General features: G+C 41.2%; 1 protein-coding gene across 2 annotated transcripts in view; it reads left to right on the forward strand.

Moving 5' to 3' along the window:
• Nucleotides 1-16108, forward strand: part of Ttc28 (tetratricopeptide repeat domain 28) — a 511718-nt gene that overhangs the window by 151762 nt on the left and 343848 nt on the right. The window contains exon 1 of one of the 2 annotated variants that reach the window (XM_013349096.2): nt 1656-2398. The exons of the other annotated variant lie outside the window; for it this stretch is intronic. Within the exon in view, the coding sequence (XP_013204550.2) occupies nt 2372-2398 (27 nt within the window). The 5' untranslated portion in view covers nt 1656-2371. Of the gene's footprint in view, nt 1-1655; nt 2399-16108 lie in introns of those variants that run through there. 2 annotated transcript variants of the gene reach the window in all.

The following is a 16108-nucleotide window of genomic DNA, read 5'->3' on the forward strand; positions in this document are numbered from 1 at the left end:
GGAGGGAGGGAGGGAGGGACGGACAGAGTATCCAGCTGACAGACCAGGCCAGCAGATTATAACATTCCCACCTTTCTCCTGTAATAAAAAGGCGGGAAGTTAGGCGTGGCAGGTTAAGGTGATTGGGACAGTGGGTTCTCAAGACTGCTTCCTGCTTATTTGTGGGTGTCAAAGTCTTTCTTGGGGGACCTAAGAAAGCTGGGTGCTGGTCACATCCTGGGGTAGCTTGTCGCTTTACTCCCGTTCAGGATTTGTGGTGTCTCTTGGACCTGGCAAGGTGTTGGTAGAGCAGAGGACAAAGTTAAGTTTAGGAAGAAAAAAATTTTTTTTCAGAACCAGGCAATTAAGAGGGGTGTATCTGACCTGTTTAAGGCAACCCTTCAATTCAGCTCCCTGGAACTCACAAGAATTCTTTGCCCAAGGCAAGCAGATCTCCTATTTCCTACCTGCTCTCTCTCCCTCCCCGCCCTCAGTTTGCATCTTTCCTCCATATTCCCTTACCCATTAAATAAACTCTATACCCAAGCTCTCCTGGCATGGCATATCCATCTGTCTCCTGCAGGGCTTCAGGTCACCCCTGAGGCCTCAGGTCACTCACGGCAGCCTCTCTTGGGATTGGCTTCGGGTCACCAGCGCTATGAATGATAAGAGTTTTTGGTGTTTTAATGACTTTATTTGTAATCTGCTATAGTGATACACCTGTTCCGATTCTGCCTGTGTGTAGGGAATTTTGGATACACACTGTGTCAGTTAATATTATCTGCATCTGTTAGTAGGGTAGTAACCTACTGTTGAGTATAGCAGAGGCTGCCAAATAGCCTCAAGGTGGAATGGGAGGGTGTTGGATAAGAGATGATAGTGGTATTCACAGTATTTTGTATTCATAGATTAATTGCCACCCATAAGACAGAATCAGTACACAAAAGTTGACTAAAAGTCCCTATAGTAATATTTTATAGTGATAAAATTAGTGCTGCTCAAGCATGGTGTTCTGTGTCTATGGGCTTAGCTGAGCTGCTCAGGAGGGTGGAATGGAAAAAATGGCTTGAACCTACAAGTTCAAGACCAGCCTGGTTACAAAGTGAGACTTTGTTATTTTTTAAAAATACAATTAATTTAGAGAAGCAAATACAATTTAAGTCCATTTGGGGCAAAAATTTCTGATTTTTTTAGTTATATATCTCAAGAACTTTTTATTTAAATCAGAATTTTTATGGACTTTAAAAAGATTCATTTATTATTTATTTTATTTATGTTAAGTGTGTCTGCTTGTATGAGTTTAGAAGCACAGTCATGTGCAGGAACCGCTGGAGATCAGAGTCCCTGGAACTGACTTGTCTGGTGGTTGGGAACTCACTCCTGGCCTCCAGGAAGGGGTCCCCAGTGCAACTGACAGTGAAACCATTTTTCCAGCCCCCTTGTAGCCGTTTTATTTGGATTCTTGTCCCTTTTATTTCTCTATGTAGCTCACTCAAATCTAAGAATTCTTGAGAGGTTTCCTAGCCAGCCTGTGGATGCCTATGGAATTGTATCTTTTCTTTTTTTTCTGTGTAGTAGATGTCGTGGCACTAAGACCCAGAAACCTTGTGCTCTGTGTGGCTGGAGCTGGGCTGTGCTCACACTGAAGGGAAGGAAGTCATTAGTGCAGACTGAGCTGTGGAGTTAGGTTCTTGCAGGATTTCCTTCCAGCCTTTCCCCACTAAGGTTCTTGGGAATTAAAAAAAAAAAATCTAAACACACAAACCAAGTTTTCCTATTTACTGTGTTCAGGGAAGGCAGGCATTTCGGAAGGGCAGATCCGGTCCCAAGTTGTCTAAGAAGCAGAAAACTGCGCAAAGAAGCTCTGATTACAGATCTTTGGAATTTTCGTTGCTAAATTTTACAAACGAGAATTACACCCAGAATTTTGGGACTTGATTCAGGCTGCGTGTGAGGGTTTCATTGCTTTTCTAATCTTTTTCGAGAAGAGAATTCGCCAAAAGGGGCTTGGATGGCAAGAACCCGACCGGGTTTCTGTGGCAGCTCGTGTCGTGGGTCTCTGCTCTGAGGGGTCTGCGGCCGATTGGAGAGCCCCTGTCGCTGACTGCGGGACCCTTTCGTAAGCGCGGGTTGGGAAACATGCCCCGCTCCGGCCCCCGTGAGCCGCTGGCTGCTGGGACTTCCTAGCCCCCTGGGAGAGTGTCGTGGCTGCGGCACTTCGCATTGAACCGAAGACGAAGACTGTCCTCTCCCGGGCTCTTCCCCCTCGCTACGAACACGGCAAAGAACTAGGGGGTGCAAGGGGGCAGCATGACTTGCAGCCGCAGCCGCCCTGAGATTGCCCCCAGCCCTCAGCCCACATCTTGATGTGCCCCGGGTCGGCTGTACAAATATGATGAAATGGCAGCCCCGGAAGAAGGTGAGTGCGGTGGCGGCGGCGGGGTTTGTGGGGAGGGGAGGGCCCGCGGGACCCCCGAGGCCATCCGGGTCGGTGCGCCCACCGCCCGCCAAGTTCTTGCCTCTGGGCGCGCGCGGCCGGGCTGGGTGACAGCTGAGCTTCAGTCCCGCGTGCGGGGCTGGGGCCGCGCCGCGCCCGCCCCGTTAGGCCCGCAGGTGGGCATCGGAGCGCCCCCTGCCCCGCGGGGATCGGCGTCCGGGCCGCTGGCAGCCGCTTCCCCTGGGCCCCGCTGGGGGGCGGGCAGCCCGGGAGCTAGCGCCGAGCGGCTCCGGGTGACGGCCGGGCCTGGGGCGCCTGGGTTGTGGCGGGCCGACTGCCGGATTTGGCTGCCGCGTGGGCGAGTGCGGGCGAGCCGGCCATTGTGCACCGCGTGTGTGCATCGATCGTGGGCAAGGGGGAGGGGGTACTTTGCTTTTTGCAAGATTATTTCCTAATATGGCTCCTTTGTTGAGAACTGGAGAAAAAAAATCCAGTGGTTCTATCAAAATAAATTGCTATTGGTCCCCGAAATAACGTTTCTAAGTGTGGGACGCGTCCCTTCCTTGGGACACCGAGGGAGAAAGACAGCGTTCTTCAAGTTCTTGGCAGCGGTATGTTTGGCCAGGGTTCCCCTTTGCAAACTTGCCTGACTGCCACTGTTAGGTTAACCCCGCGGTTTACAGCATAGCGGGACTTTCCCTTCAATACCTCATTTGGCTGTGGGTTTTATTGACATTCTTTTGAAGGAAAACACAGCAAACCGAATGTGCTGTGCCCCTCCCCAGCCGTGACCTGTCTCCGCTAGCAGCTGTCTGGTGTTTCACTCAACTAGCTAAACTGATTCTTTCTTTGTGCCATGATGTGTGATGTTGAGTTTGTCATCAGAGCTCAAATAGAAGTCCTGTGTGAAATGCTAAGAAGACACTGTGCGCTTGTTTGAGTGCTGGGAAACCCAGCAAACCCTGCTTCATGATATCCTGGTGAACGGGAAGGTTTTCTTCGGTATCTAATTGATTTTATTTTGTCCTGTGGCAGTTGTTTCTGCCTCAGCCCAAAGCCAGAATCACTCATGTGTTTGTTCTCATCTCATCACAGAGCATTGTTCAGCGATATTGGTTTAAGAGGTGTGTGCTCACCTCCCACCCATTAAAACAGAGGAGAACCCCATATAATCAAGCATCTTAAACATGCTGCATAGTCCTAGAAACGTCTGTATTTGTATAATGTTTATGAGTAGCTTACAGATATCTGCAAACTGTACATTCACAAATGCCTGCTTTTCCTATTTGTCCAACATGTAGTAACTCATATGGTTATGTCAGTGAAAACCCCTCAGGGTACTAGTATTGCTTGAACCACAGAAATATTATTCTTGGCAGTCAGGTGGATTTCTGGACTCTGGAAGATTCTATTTCAAGTGTTAGGATTCACTGCAGTATTTACTCACTCTGTAATGCTTAAATGGATAAACCAGAAGATTGTGTTTATTTTCTGTAGTCATAATCACAAGTCATCGTGTCATAAGCATCTAGATATGAATCTGAAGAGTTCATTGAAGCTGAGCTGTCTGATTCTGTGTGGTCATTTGTGAAAGCTACCTTGGGAACATGCAACTCCAGTAGGCACCACCAAGCCTTTAGCAGACTGAGTTTATTTTCTTAGTCATGCCAGAATACTCACATGATCAGACCATTGCCATGATTTCTGGCTGGTCTGCTAATACATTTGTAGCTGTACATTCATATGCCAAACTGGTCCATAAAGCCTCCTCACACCCCACATAGAGTGGTACTGTATTGGTGTGATCCGAACAGAAACAGGAAGAGCACCCACAGACTGTACCACAAGCAGCTTCACGTCTGGGTTTTAGGGCTACGGCTGAGTGGTGGCTTGGGGTCTTGGGGTCTTGACAGTCACTGCTAGTTTGGGCTTTTTGAATTCTGGGTTTCTGGGTTCTCTGTAAGAGAATAAATTCCAGATTTCTTTGTTTCTAACTGACAATGAAGCTAGGGCATATGATTAAAGGGGAATTGTTTGCTCCTCTTTACACTGTTAATTTGGCAGACAAAATACTCAAGACAAGGTTTATGAATGTTTCAATCTGTAGTATTCTATTTGGTATGATGTCTTTCACAAAGGAACCTTCCAACATGACTTATCAGGTCCACACCACACCCCAAGATGAGTCTCAGAGGGCCTTACAAACATAGTGGGCCTCTCACCAAGAGTTAAAACACTTAAAAAAAAGTTAAACATTTTCCTAAAAGCAATGTCCATAGGTGTATACTTAACTCCAGACTCATCATGTTTTATATATGGACAGATTTTTCTTTATCAATCATGTTTCAATTAAGTGCATTAAGTAAAAATGTAAGGTTCTGAATCTTACTGGTTTGGTTCTAGTTTGGTGGTTGGAATGACATTTTCTGTCATTCAGGTAGCAGCTAGCATTTGTTAGGTGCCTGTTATGTGCCCAATGCCTCTGGTTGCCTGTTGTCAGGTGCCTGTTGTGTGCTCAATGCCTCTGGTTGCCTGTATGCATCTCTCCGTGCATCTCTCCGGTTCCTAGGCAGAGAGAGCACAGGATTGAGCCAGGCTTTATTTGTTTCAATACCATTGTACTTAGGAATTTCGATGATCAGAGCTCTTTATCTGAGATAGATAAAATCAAGTAGGCTGTTATTTTAGACAAAGCTTTGCTCCTCTACTACCAAGATGCCCCCTCCATGCCTCATCCTCCTTTCTTCTTGAAGGAATACAGTGGTTTAAGATACCTGAGAATTTTAAGAGCATTTATGGCCTATGACTTTGGAGGATGATTTCATGTTGTTGGCTGGCATCTTTTCTTTCTCCCTGAATTTCTATCTCTTTAGGTGTTTATCTGGCCTCTTTGTAGAATTCTAACTCTTTATGTTGAGGGACCATATCTCTTTTGGTTTCAAGAATAATATAGTTGCTCAGTAAATATTTATTTTGTATAAAAGTAAGCAACTACTACTTGATCCTATCGCTTGTAGTTTTAGACCTGTTACTAGCATTGATTCTTAGGTTTGACTCCGGTGTGCTCTTGGAGAGCACCAGTGTATTTGTCCTTGACTTCTTTACAGACAACAGACAGCGTCAGAAAGGGGGCAGCCACTTGCAACAAAATCTCCCTAGATGTCATGATTAAGACAGACATGTTTAAGATGTGATACCAGGCTCTGTAGCAGGACTCACCCCAGTATCATAACCGTTTTATTTATGTAACCTAATGGCCTTGTAGAATATATTGTTCCCTGTTTTACATAAGAGGCTATCATGAGGCACATTGTTTTTATCTTGTATTTGCAGAAGTGGTAGTAATTAAAACTTCAGTCTTGTAGGAGCATTTTTGTTTACCACTCTAAAGAGATTTCTGCTTTCTAAGTCCAAGGATTTGTATTAGATAGCACTGTGTCAATAAGAAAGCCTCCCGGATTGGATTTTTTCATTCCTTGTCTAATGTTATTTTACTGCTCACGCATAATAAAAGATTATTAATAGGAATGTGTCACATAAACTACATTAGTTATGTAATTTGAGAATCTTATGATGCATTTATCTTGTTATACTTGTCACTTTAATAAATTATGAATCTGGCTTTACTTACCTGTTTTATTTACGCTTTAGAGTAATGAGTTCCACTGCGACATTTCCATTCTCTGTGTTGCTCCCTACGCTGCCTTTCCCCAGCACCGAGGTTCTTGGATGGGCTTCTCTGATGGAGCGCCTTGGCAAAGCTTGTTTAAAGCTCGCGTGTAAGGACTGCATCCTGTAGTTCTGTGTCTTGAAATGATGCCACTTTTGTGAAAGCACATATCTCAAGATCCCTACACTTTCTCTGTGTTGAAGTATTTTATTTCTTGATTATAACATTCATTTCTAATCTTAATACGGCTGTACTTTAGTGTTTTAGTATTTATTCCCTAGTCATTTCTACTGTGTTACTCATCTTGGAACTCAGCTTGTTTGGTGGCATAGGATCATGTTAACAGTCTTCTGCAGACCACTCTTCATAACATTTCTAGGTCCATGCAGCCTGGAGACCCAGGCTTTGAGCTGGAGTTTCCTTGGCTCATGTTCCTGGGAGTCATTTAATCTTTCATGCCTCACACCTCAGAGTTTAACACCTTCTGAATCTATTGCAAATAGCATCCTAATGATTTCCCTTTTTGGTCTCTTTTCCCTTTGGTTTCTCCTTCTTATTCTTTTCAAGTAATTGCTGAAAGACATAAATACACTTATATCACTGACTTGTTAAAGCCCTGCCCTCTCTCCATGCTCTGGGAGGGGTCATCATACCACAGAGACTGATGTGATGTGGCTTGTCACTTGCTCTCTCCCTTGCCCAGAGGTCAGAGGAGTTCTTAGTGGTGCTCATTCGTTGTTTACCATCAGTAAACATCAGTTTACCATCATTGCAGTTTATACCTTAAAATTGCAATTTTGCAATTAGGTTTATGAAAAGAAGAATCTGGAAGCAGACAGTAGTTTGAAGTCTGTACTGATGACGAAACTCTGAGGATGGACAGTGGTGAGGACCCAGCTCTGCCCCAGCATGACTCTATGGCCAGTGACTTCACTCTTAGGAAGAGGGTTGACTATTTTAGTGGGAATGGCACCTGGCTCTTACAGGAATGCTTGCCATGTAAAAGTCCTCAGTGCTTTCACAATAGCACAATTGTACCTGGAAGTCTAGGAGGACCTGGCTCATGGTTTCTTTCCTATGCCCTGAATGCCCCTTCTCCTTCTGCCCACTCCTGCCTCTCCTCTCCTTCTGTTCCTCACTCCTTACCCTCCCCCTCTTGATATAGGATCTCATTTGCTTTCCTGGATATTGTAGAAATCCACCTTGGCCTGCTAAGTGTCCTCATTTTCTTTATTCATCTTGGTCTTGTCACTTTTTAAATTGTGGAGCTTGCCTTTTCTTTGGCTAGTCCCTTCTTTGACTATGATTGTGTCAGTCACAGTTCTGGCTCAACAGTTCTGTACTACAACAGCCAGTGCATCCATCACACCATTTCCAGGGCACTGAAGACGAGCTGAAGGGATGAATGTACTTAGGCATGACTTCATGAGAATCTTTGATGTGCTAGTTACAGGGAATACCAAGTTTACAAATCATGTGTGTGCATTTCTTAACCTTTTAAAAAATTGTTATTATTGAGCTATACAGTTTTCTCCGTTCTCTTCCCTTCCTCCCCTCTCCCCTTCAATCCTCTCCCATGATTCCCATGCTCCCAATTTACTCAGGAGATCTTGTCTTTTTCTGCTTCCTATGTAGATTAGATCCATGCATGTCTTTCTTAGGGTCCTCTTTGTTGTCTAGGTTCTCTGGAGATTGTGAATTGTAAGCTGGTTTTTCTTGGATTTATGTCGAAAAGTCACTTATGAGTGAGTACATATTATATTTGTGTTTCTGGGTCTGGGTTACCTCACTCAAAATGATGTTTTCTAGATCTATCCATTTGCCTGCCAATTTCAAGATGTCATTTTTATTCCACTATCTACTACTCCATTGTAGTACCATATTATCTTTATCCATTCTACAGTTGAGGGACATTTAGGTTGTTTCCAGGTTGTGGCTATGACAAAGAATGCTGTTATGAACATAGTTGAGCACATGTCCTTGTAGTATGATTGAGCATCCTTTGGGTATATACCCAAAAGTGGTATTGTTGGGTCTTGAGGTAGGTTGTTTCCTAATTTTTTGAGAAATCGCCATACTGATATCCATAGGGGCTGTACCAGCTTGCAGTCCCACCAGCAATGCAGGAGTGTTCCCTTTACCCCACATCCTCTCTAGCATAAGCTGTCATCAGTGTTTTTGACCTTGGCCATTCTTACAGGTATATCTCAGAGTTGTTTTGATTTGCATTTCTCTGATGACTGAGGATGTTGAACATTTCCTTAAGTGTCTCAGCCATTTTAGAGTCCTCTGTTGAGAGTTCTCTGTTTAGGTCTGTACCCTGTTTTTTAGTTAGATTATTTGTTCTTTTAATAACCGATTTCTTGAGTTCTTTGTACATATTGGAGATCAGCTCTCTGTCCGATATGGGGTTGGTGAAGATCTTTTTCCATTCTGTAAGCAGCCATTTTGTCTTGTTGACCATGTCCTTTGCTTTACAGAAGCTTCTCAGTTTTAGGAGGTCCCATTTATTAATTGTTTCTCTCAGTGTCTGTGCTGCTGGGGTTCTATTTAGGAAGTGGTTCCCTGTGCCAGTGCGTTCAAGTGTACTTTTTACTTTCTCTTCTGTGAGGTTCAGTGTGATTGGTTTTATGTTGAAGTCTTTGATCCATATTATAGACTTGAGTTTTGTGCATGGCAAGAGATATGAATCTATTTTCATTTTTTCCTACATGTTGATATCCAGTTATGCCAGCACCATTTGTTGAATATGCTTTCTTTTTTCCATTTTATTATTATTATTATTATTATTATTATTATTATTTTTTGCTTCTTTGTCAAACATCAGGTGTTTGTAGGTGTGTGGATTGATATCTGGGTCTTCAATTTGATTCCATTGGTCCTTCTATCTGTTTTTATGCCAATACCAAGCTGTTTTCAGTACTGTAGCTCTTGCAGTAGAGTTTGAGGTCAGGGATTGTGATGCCTCCAGAAGTTTTTTTGTTGTACAGAATTGTGGCTATCCTGGGTTTTTTGCTTCTCCATATGAAGTTGAGTATTGTTCTTTTGAGGTCTGTGAAGAATTTTGCTGGGATTTTGATGGCTATTGCATTGAATTTGTAGATTGCTTTTGGTAAGATTGCCATTTTTACTATGTTAATTCTACCTATCCATGAGCATGGGAGATCTTTCAATTTTCTGGTGTCTTCTATTTCTTTCTTCAGAGATTTAAAGTTCTTGTCATAGAGGTCTTCCACTTGTTTGGTTAGATTTACTCCAAGATAATTTATGTTATTTGTGGCTATTGTGAAGGGTGATGTTTCTCTGATTTTCTTTCCCAGCCCATTTATCATCTGTGTAAAGGAGGACTACTGATTTTTTTTTCGAGTTAATTTTGTATCCTGCTACATTACTGAAGGTGTTTATGAGTTGTAGAAGTTCCTTGGTAGAATTTTTGGGGTCATTTATGCAAACTACCATATCATCAGCAAATACTGAGAGTTTGACTTTTTCTTTTTCGATTTGTATCCCCTTCATCTATTTTTGTTGTCTTATTGCTCTAGCTAGGACCTCAAGAACTATACTGAATAGATATGGAGAGAATGGACAACTTTGTCTTGTTCCTGATTTCAGTGGGATTGCTTTGAGTTTCTCTACATTTAGTTTGATGTTGGCTGTTGGCTTGTTGCATATTGCCTTAATTATGTTTAGGTATGTTCCTAGTATCCCTGTTCTCTCCAAGACCTTTATCATGAAGCAGTGTTGTATTTTGTTGAAGGCTTTTTTTCAGCAACTAATGAGATGATCATGTGTTTTTTTTATATGGTGGATTACATTGACAGATTTTTGTATGTTAAACCATCCCTGCATCTCTGGGATGAAGCCAACTTGATCATAGTGGATGATGGTTCTGTTGTGTTCTTGGATTCGGTTTGCCAGTATTTTATTGCGTATTTTTGCATCAATGTTCATGAGTGAGATTGGTCTGTAATTCTCTTTCTTAGTAATGTCTTTGTGTGGTTTGTGTATCAAGGTAATTGTAGCCTTGTAAAAAGAGTTTGGAAATGTTCCTTCTGTTTCTATTGTGTGGAACAATTTGAGGAGTATTGTTATTAGTTCTTCTTTGAAAATCTTGTAGAATTCTGTACCGAAACCATCTGGTCCTGGGCTTTTTTTGATTGGGAGACTCTTGATGACTGTTTCTATTTCTTCAGCAGTTATAGGTCTATTTAAGTTGCTTATCTGGTCTTGATTTAATTTTGGTAAGTGATATTTATCCAGAAAATTATTAATTTCCTTTACGTTTTCCAATTTTGTAGAGTACAGGTTTCAAAATATGACCTAATGATTCCCTGGATTTCCTCCGTGTTTGTTGTTATGCCCCCCTTTTCATTCCTGATTTTGTTAATTTGGATATTCACTCCCTGCCTTTTGGTTAGTTTGGATAAAGTTTTGTCTATTTTGTTGATTTTCTTGAAGAACCAACTCTTCACCTCATTGATTCTTTGTATTGTTTTCTTTGTTTCTATTTTGTTGATTTCAGCTCTCAATTTGTTTATTTCCTGGAATCTAGGCCTCCTGGGCGAGTTTGCTTCTTTTGTTCTAGAGCTTTCAGGTGTTCTGTTAACTCACTAGTGTGGGATTTTTCCAGCTTCTTCATGTAGACATTTAGTGCTATGAAATTTCCTCTTAACATTGCTTTCATTGTGTCCCATAAATTTGGGTATGTTGTGTGGCCATTTTCATTGAATTTTAGGAAGTCTTTAATTTCTTCCTTTATTTCTTCTAGATGAGCATTGTTTAATTTTCATATGTTTGTGGGCTTTCTGAAATTAGTGTTGCTGTTGAATTCTAATTTTAAGCCATGGTGATTCGATAAGATACATGGAGTTATTCCTATTTTTTTTTTTTTTTGTATCTGTTGAGGTTTGCTTTGTTACCTAGTACATGGTCAGTTTTTGAGAAGGTTCCATAAGGTGCTGAGAAGAAGGTATATTCTTTTATGTTTGAATGGAATGTTCTATAGATGTCTGTTAAATCCATTTGAGTTAACATCTATTAGTTTTCTTATTTCTCTGTTAAGTTTCTGTGGCAGACCTATTCAGTGGTGAGAGTGGGGTATTGAAGTCTCTCACTATTAGTGTGTGGGGTTTAATATGTGATTTAAGCTTTAGTAGTGTTTCTTTTATATATGTGGGTGCTTTTGTATTTGGGGCATAGACATTCAGTATTGAGATTTCTTTTTGATGGATTTTTCCTGTGACTAATATGAAATGTCCTTCTTTGTCTCCTTTGATTGACTTTAGTTTGAAGTCTATTTTGCTAGATATTAGGATAGCTACACCAGCTTGTTTCTTAGGTTCATTTGATTGGAAAAATTTTCCTAATCCTTTACTCTGAGGCAGTGTCTGTCTTTGAGGTGTATTTCTTGTATGCAGCAGAAGGATGGAATCTGTTTTTCGTATCCAATCTCTGAACCTGTGTCTTTTTATGGGTGAGTTAAGTTCATTTATATTAAGAGATATTAATTGTTTGTTCCTGTTATTTTAGAGTTTGTTGTTGATGATGTTATTGTGTGTGTTTTTTCTTTTTTGGGGGGATTTGCTGCTGTGAGATTATCTATTGTCTGTGTTTTTGTGGATGTAGCTAACTTCCTTGGGTTGGAGTTTTTCTTCTAGTACTTTCTGTAGGGCTGTATTTGTGGTTATTGGTTAAATGTGGCTCTGTCATGGAATATCTTGTTTTGTCCGTCTATGGTGATTGGAAGTTTTGCTGAGTATAGTAGTCTGGGCTGGCATCCGTGGTCTCTTAATGTCTGTATAACGCTTGACCAAGAGTTTCTGTTTCCATTTAGAAGTCAGGTGTAGTTCTTGTAGGTCTGCCTTTATATGCTACTTTGCCTTTATTCTTTGCAGTTCTCAATAGTTTTTCTTTATTCTGTATGTTTAGTGTTTTGATTATTTTTTTTTGTTTGTTTGTTTTTTTGGTTTTTCGAGACAGGGTTTCTCTGTGGCTTTGGAGCCTGTCCTGGAACTAGCTCTGTAGACCAGGCTGGTCTCGAACTCACAGAGATCCGCCTGCCTCTGCCTCCCGAGTGCTGGGATTAAAGGCGTGCGCCACCATCGCCCGGCCTAGTGTTTTGATTATTATGTGACGAAGGTACTTTTATTTTTGATCCTGTCTATTTCTGTAAGCTTCTTTTATCTTCAAATGCATATCTTTCTTTATGTTTGGAAAGTTTTTCTCAATGATTTTGTTGAATATATTTTCTCTACTTTTGAGTTGGACTTCTTCTCCTTCTTATATTCCTATTATAAATAGGTTTGGTCTTTTCATGGTGTCCCATATTTCCTGGATATTTTGTGTTAAACTTTTGTTGGACTTAATGTTTTCTTTGGCACTGAGTCTATTTCTACTATTACATCTTCAGTACTTGAGATTCTCTCTTCCATCTGTTATATTCTTCTCTTTATGCTTGCATTTGTGGTTCCTGATCATTTTCCCATATTTTCTGTTTCCAGAATTCGCTTGGTTTGTGTTTTCTTTATTTTCTTTATTTTGTTTTTCAAGTCTTGTATCATTTCTTTCATCTATTTGATTAGTTTTCTTGGTTTTCTTTAAGGGATTTGTTGTTTTCTTCTAGTTTTTTGTTTGTCTTTTCTTCCATTTCTTTGAAGTAATTTTTCATTTCCTTTTCAAGGGCCTTGAATATTCTCCTAAAGTTATTTTTTTCCTGCTTCATCTATATTGGGGTATTTAAGTCTTGCTATTGTAGAGCCACCTGTTTTTGTTGGTGTTGTGTTGCTCTTTGTGGTGTTGAGTGTGTTCTTACTTTGTCTACCCATCTTTTCCTCTGATTGGTGTAGTTGGGGCTGTGTCTCTGGTGATCAATTTTCCAGGTGCCAGTGGATCCAAGGTTCAGATGGTTGCCCCTCATGATGTAGTCAGGGCCATGATTCCAGGCACCCCGGAGGTCACTGGATGTTTCCTGATATTGCTTGGCACTCCCGGGTGTCGTTCTGCAATCTTGGTGGTTGTTTGGGCCTGCTCCTGCTGAGGGTCTGGTTCTGTGAGGTGGCTGGCTCAGGACTGCTCCTGTGGAGGTCTCTGGGTTGGGCCTGGTCCTGTGGAGAACCCTGGCTCGGGCCTGGTCCCCTGGAGAGTGCTGGTTCAGGCCTGCCTTCTTAACCTTTTGAGAATGTTATATTGCATAGAAGTGAGGGTGACTCATGAAAAGGATTATCTGAATTGTGTACCTATTAAAAATATCGTCACACTCATGGGATGGCAGCTTTTTATAATGTTGTACATCTAGTAAATGTCACTGAGATGTACTCTTACCAATGAGTAGTCTCATCTCAACTTTACTTCAACTGAAAAAGGAAAAGCATTGAAGTGACTAGTGATACATTTCACACTGATCACAAGCTATCGGTGCATCAGTGCCATGATAGTGACCTACTGTATTAAATTTTGTTCTCTTCAGTCCTCAGTATGTTATTATTTGTGTGGCATATGTGTGTATATATGTTTGTGTATGTGCAGGTGTGCATGAGTGTGTACACAGGCATGTAGAGAATAGAGCTCTATATTAGGTGTCTTTCTCAATCACTATTTGCCTTATATTTTGATTCTTTAGTATCATGTGTCAATTATTCATAATCGGGCATCACTGTACTTAGCTTCACCCTTTCTCCTTACCTGCCCCTTCTATTTCTGACAATCCCTTTCTTTTCCCAACCAGCTCCTCCTTTCAGTGAGTTTTACTAAATTGTTTAAATCAACATGTAGGTGAGAGTAAGGTCTCCACCCTCCATTGTTAGCTGTATATAAATCCTTAGGGAGAGGTGAGGATGGTGAACTCCACCCCTCTACAGAGATAGGGTCTGTCACTGGGTCGTTAGGGTAGATGGGCTGCCTGCAGGCTCCTGCTGTTACTGGATGTGCTTGGAATCACTTGGCTTTGAGTTTGGTGCTGGGATCCGAACTCTGGTTCTCATTCTTGTTGCCCTAAGCACTATACCCACTGAGTTACATTCCCAACCCCAGCCCTACGTATCTTTAATTCTGTATATTTGGTAGCGAGTGGTCAACTATACAAGATTCAGGAACACTGCAGCACTTGTGGGATAGTTTATAGATTAGATAAGAGTGAAGGATGTAAGAGATGAGGAAATCTGTGTTGGCATTTTTGCTGTCCAGGATGAGCTAGTAAACATGCCATGTGAGAGGCTGCAGAATTTAATTGGCCCAGCTTGAAGAAAAGCACCAGCAGCTGCCTTCCTTTTGCTAGTCTGTCACCATGATGACACGTTATGGAGAATACAGGAGGGGCAGGCAAAGCCTGGAGTCCTGGCTGGTTCTGTCAGCTCCAGTTTCCCTAGCGAATGTATGTGTTGTCAACAACAGTGCCTGCCTCAGGAGTAAGAATTTGATTTTGTTTATGGCTAAAACCACGCAGTTTTATTGAAAACTCAAAATTATTTCATTAACCCACATTTTCAGGAATCATGTGACACTTCTGTACTTTCTTCACCCCCTTTTAAGGTTTCGCAGTTAAGAATTTTCACATTCTCACATGGCTAAGCTCTTTAGTTTTGTTCCTTTTCTGGCATATTTTGTCCTTTAGATTATTCTGTTAGTGTTCTTTGTTATTATTATTTTCTTTTAGCATTTTGTCCTTTTTGCACACAGTTTAAGAAAAAATGTAAAATAATATTCCTTAACTTACACCTTTTGTGTAATAAATAGCATGTTTAGAAAAAATGCACAAACTAATCTTGGTAATATTTGTCACCTGCTGATAGATATCTCTCAATTTTAAGTTTTCATTAGCGTGTATCTGATTCTGTACAACAATGTCCATTCAGAAATGTGTCTGTAGATTCAGCATCACTGGTGATGTTTCTGATTTACATTATATGATCTCAGACTGTTAGACACGCATATATTCTTAAGGCAAAACTGAGTTGTGGAACAGCTGACATCTGGAGGAAGAGCCTAGAGGAAGAGGGAGCTAGAGGGCATTGTGGGAACTCACTGTGTCTGGGTATATATTCTCCAAACATTTGATTTACAGGTTTGACTTAGCCTAGAAAGGTAGTGGAGGGAGACGAGAGGGTAGAAAACTGCAGGAAACCTTGTTGGGTGCCCTGGATAACTTTGTTATAATCCCAAATTTTCTTTTTTAAAGTTTTATTCATTTTATTTTCCTCCTTTATTAAACAGATTATTTTCTCATAAAATATAATCTGAATATAGTTTCCCCTCCCTCTACTTCTCCCAGTTCCTCCACCCCCTCTTCCATCCAGACGCACTCCCTTTCTGTCTCTTTTAGAAAAGAAAGTGCTTCTAAGAGACAACCAGACATGACAAAATAAAAGAGAGTAAGATAAAACAAAAACTGTTTGTTATAGTTTTCCATTGATAAATGATTGTTTGCTCTTGTCTAATGCTTTAATCAAACTAAAAACACATTATTTTTCTTTTTCTTCGTATTTCTAGTTAGTGTACAAAATCACGAGTTACCTTATGACGTTTTCATAGGTGTGTGTCTTTGTCCAATGCTCTTTGTCACCTCCCCACTGATTCTCCTCCTCCCCAAACAGCTTCTCGTCTGCTTTCATGACATACATATATTTAAATTTAAAGCCTGTACATGAAAGAAAATAGTATTTTGTCTTTTTCTTGTCTGGTTTGTTTTTACTTAACACGTTGTGTCCATTTTCCTGCCAACAAACAAGCTTCTTCATAGCAAGTGCAAGCTTCTGTTGGTGGACCTCTTGGTGGTTCCATGTTAGATTGTTGGAAACAGTGAACAATAACATAGATGTGCTGGCATCTCTGTGTCATGTGCTGACTTAGGGCTTTGGGAATATACCCAGAAGTGCTATATATGATCACATAGGAGTTATTTTTAAAATTTTTTCCTCCCTTCTTCCCTTCCCTCCCCTCCCCTCCCTCCCTCCTCTCCCTCCCTCCCTCCATCTTTTCATCCCTCTTTCCTTCCTTCCCTCTCTTTTTTCTTTCTTTCTTTCGTGGTG

This window comes from Microtus ochrogaster, chromosome 2 (assembly GCF_000317375.1).
Source record: "Microtus ochrogaster isolate Prairie Vole_2 chromosome 2, MicOch1.0, whole genome shotgun sequence".
NCBI classification, from domain to species: domain Eukaryota; kingdom Metazoa; phylum Chordata; class Mammalia; order Rodentia; family Cricetidae; genus Microtus; species Microtus ochrogaster.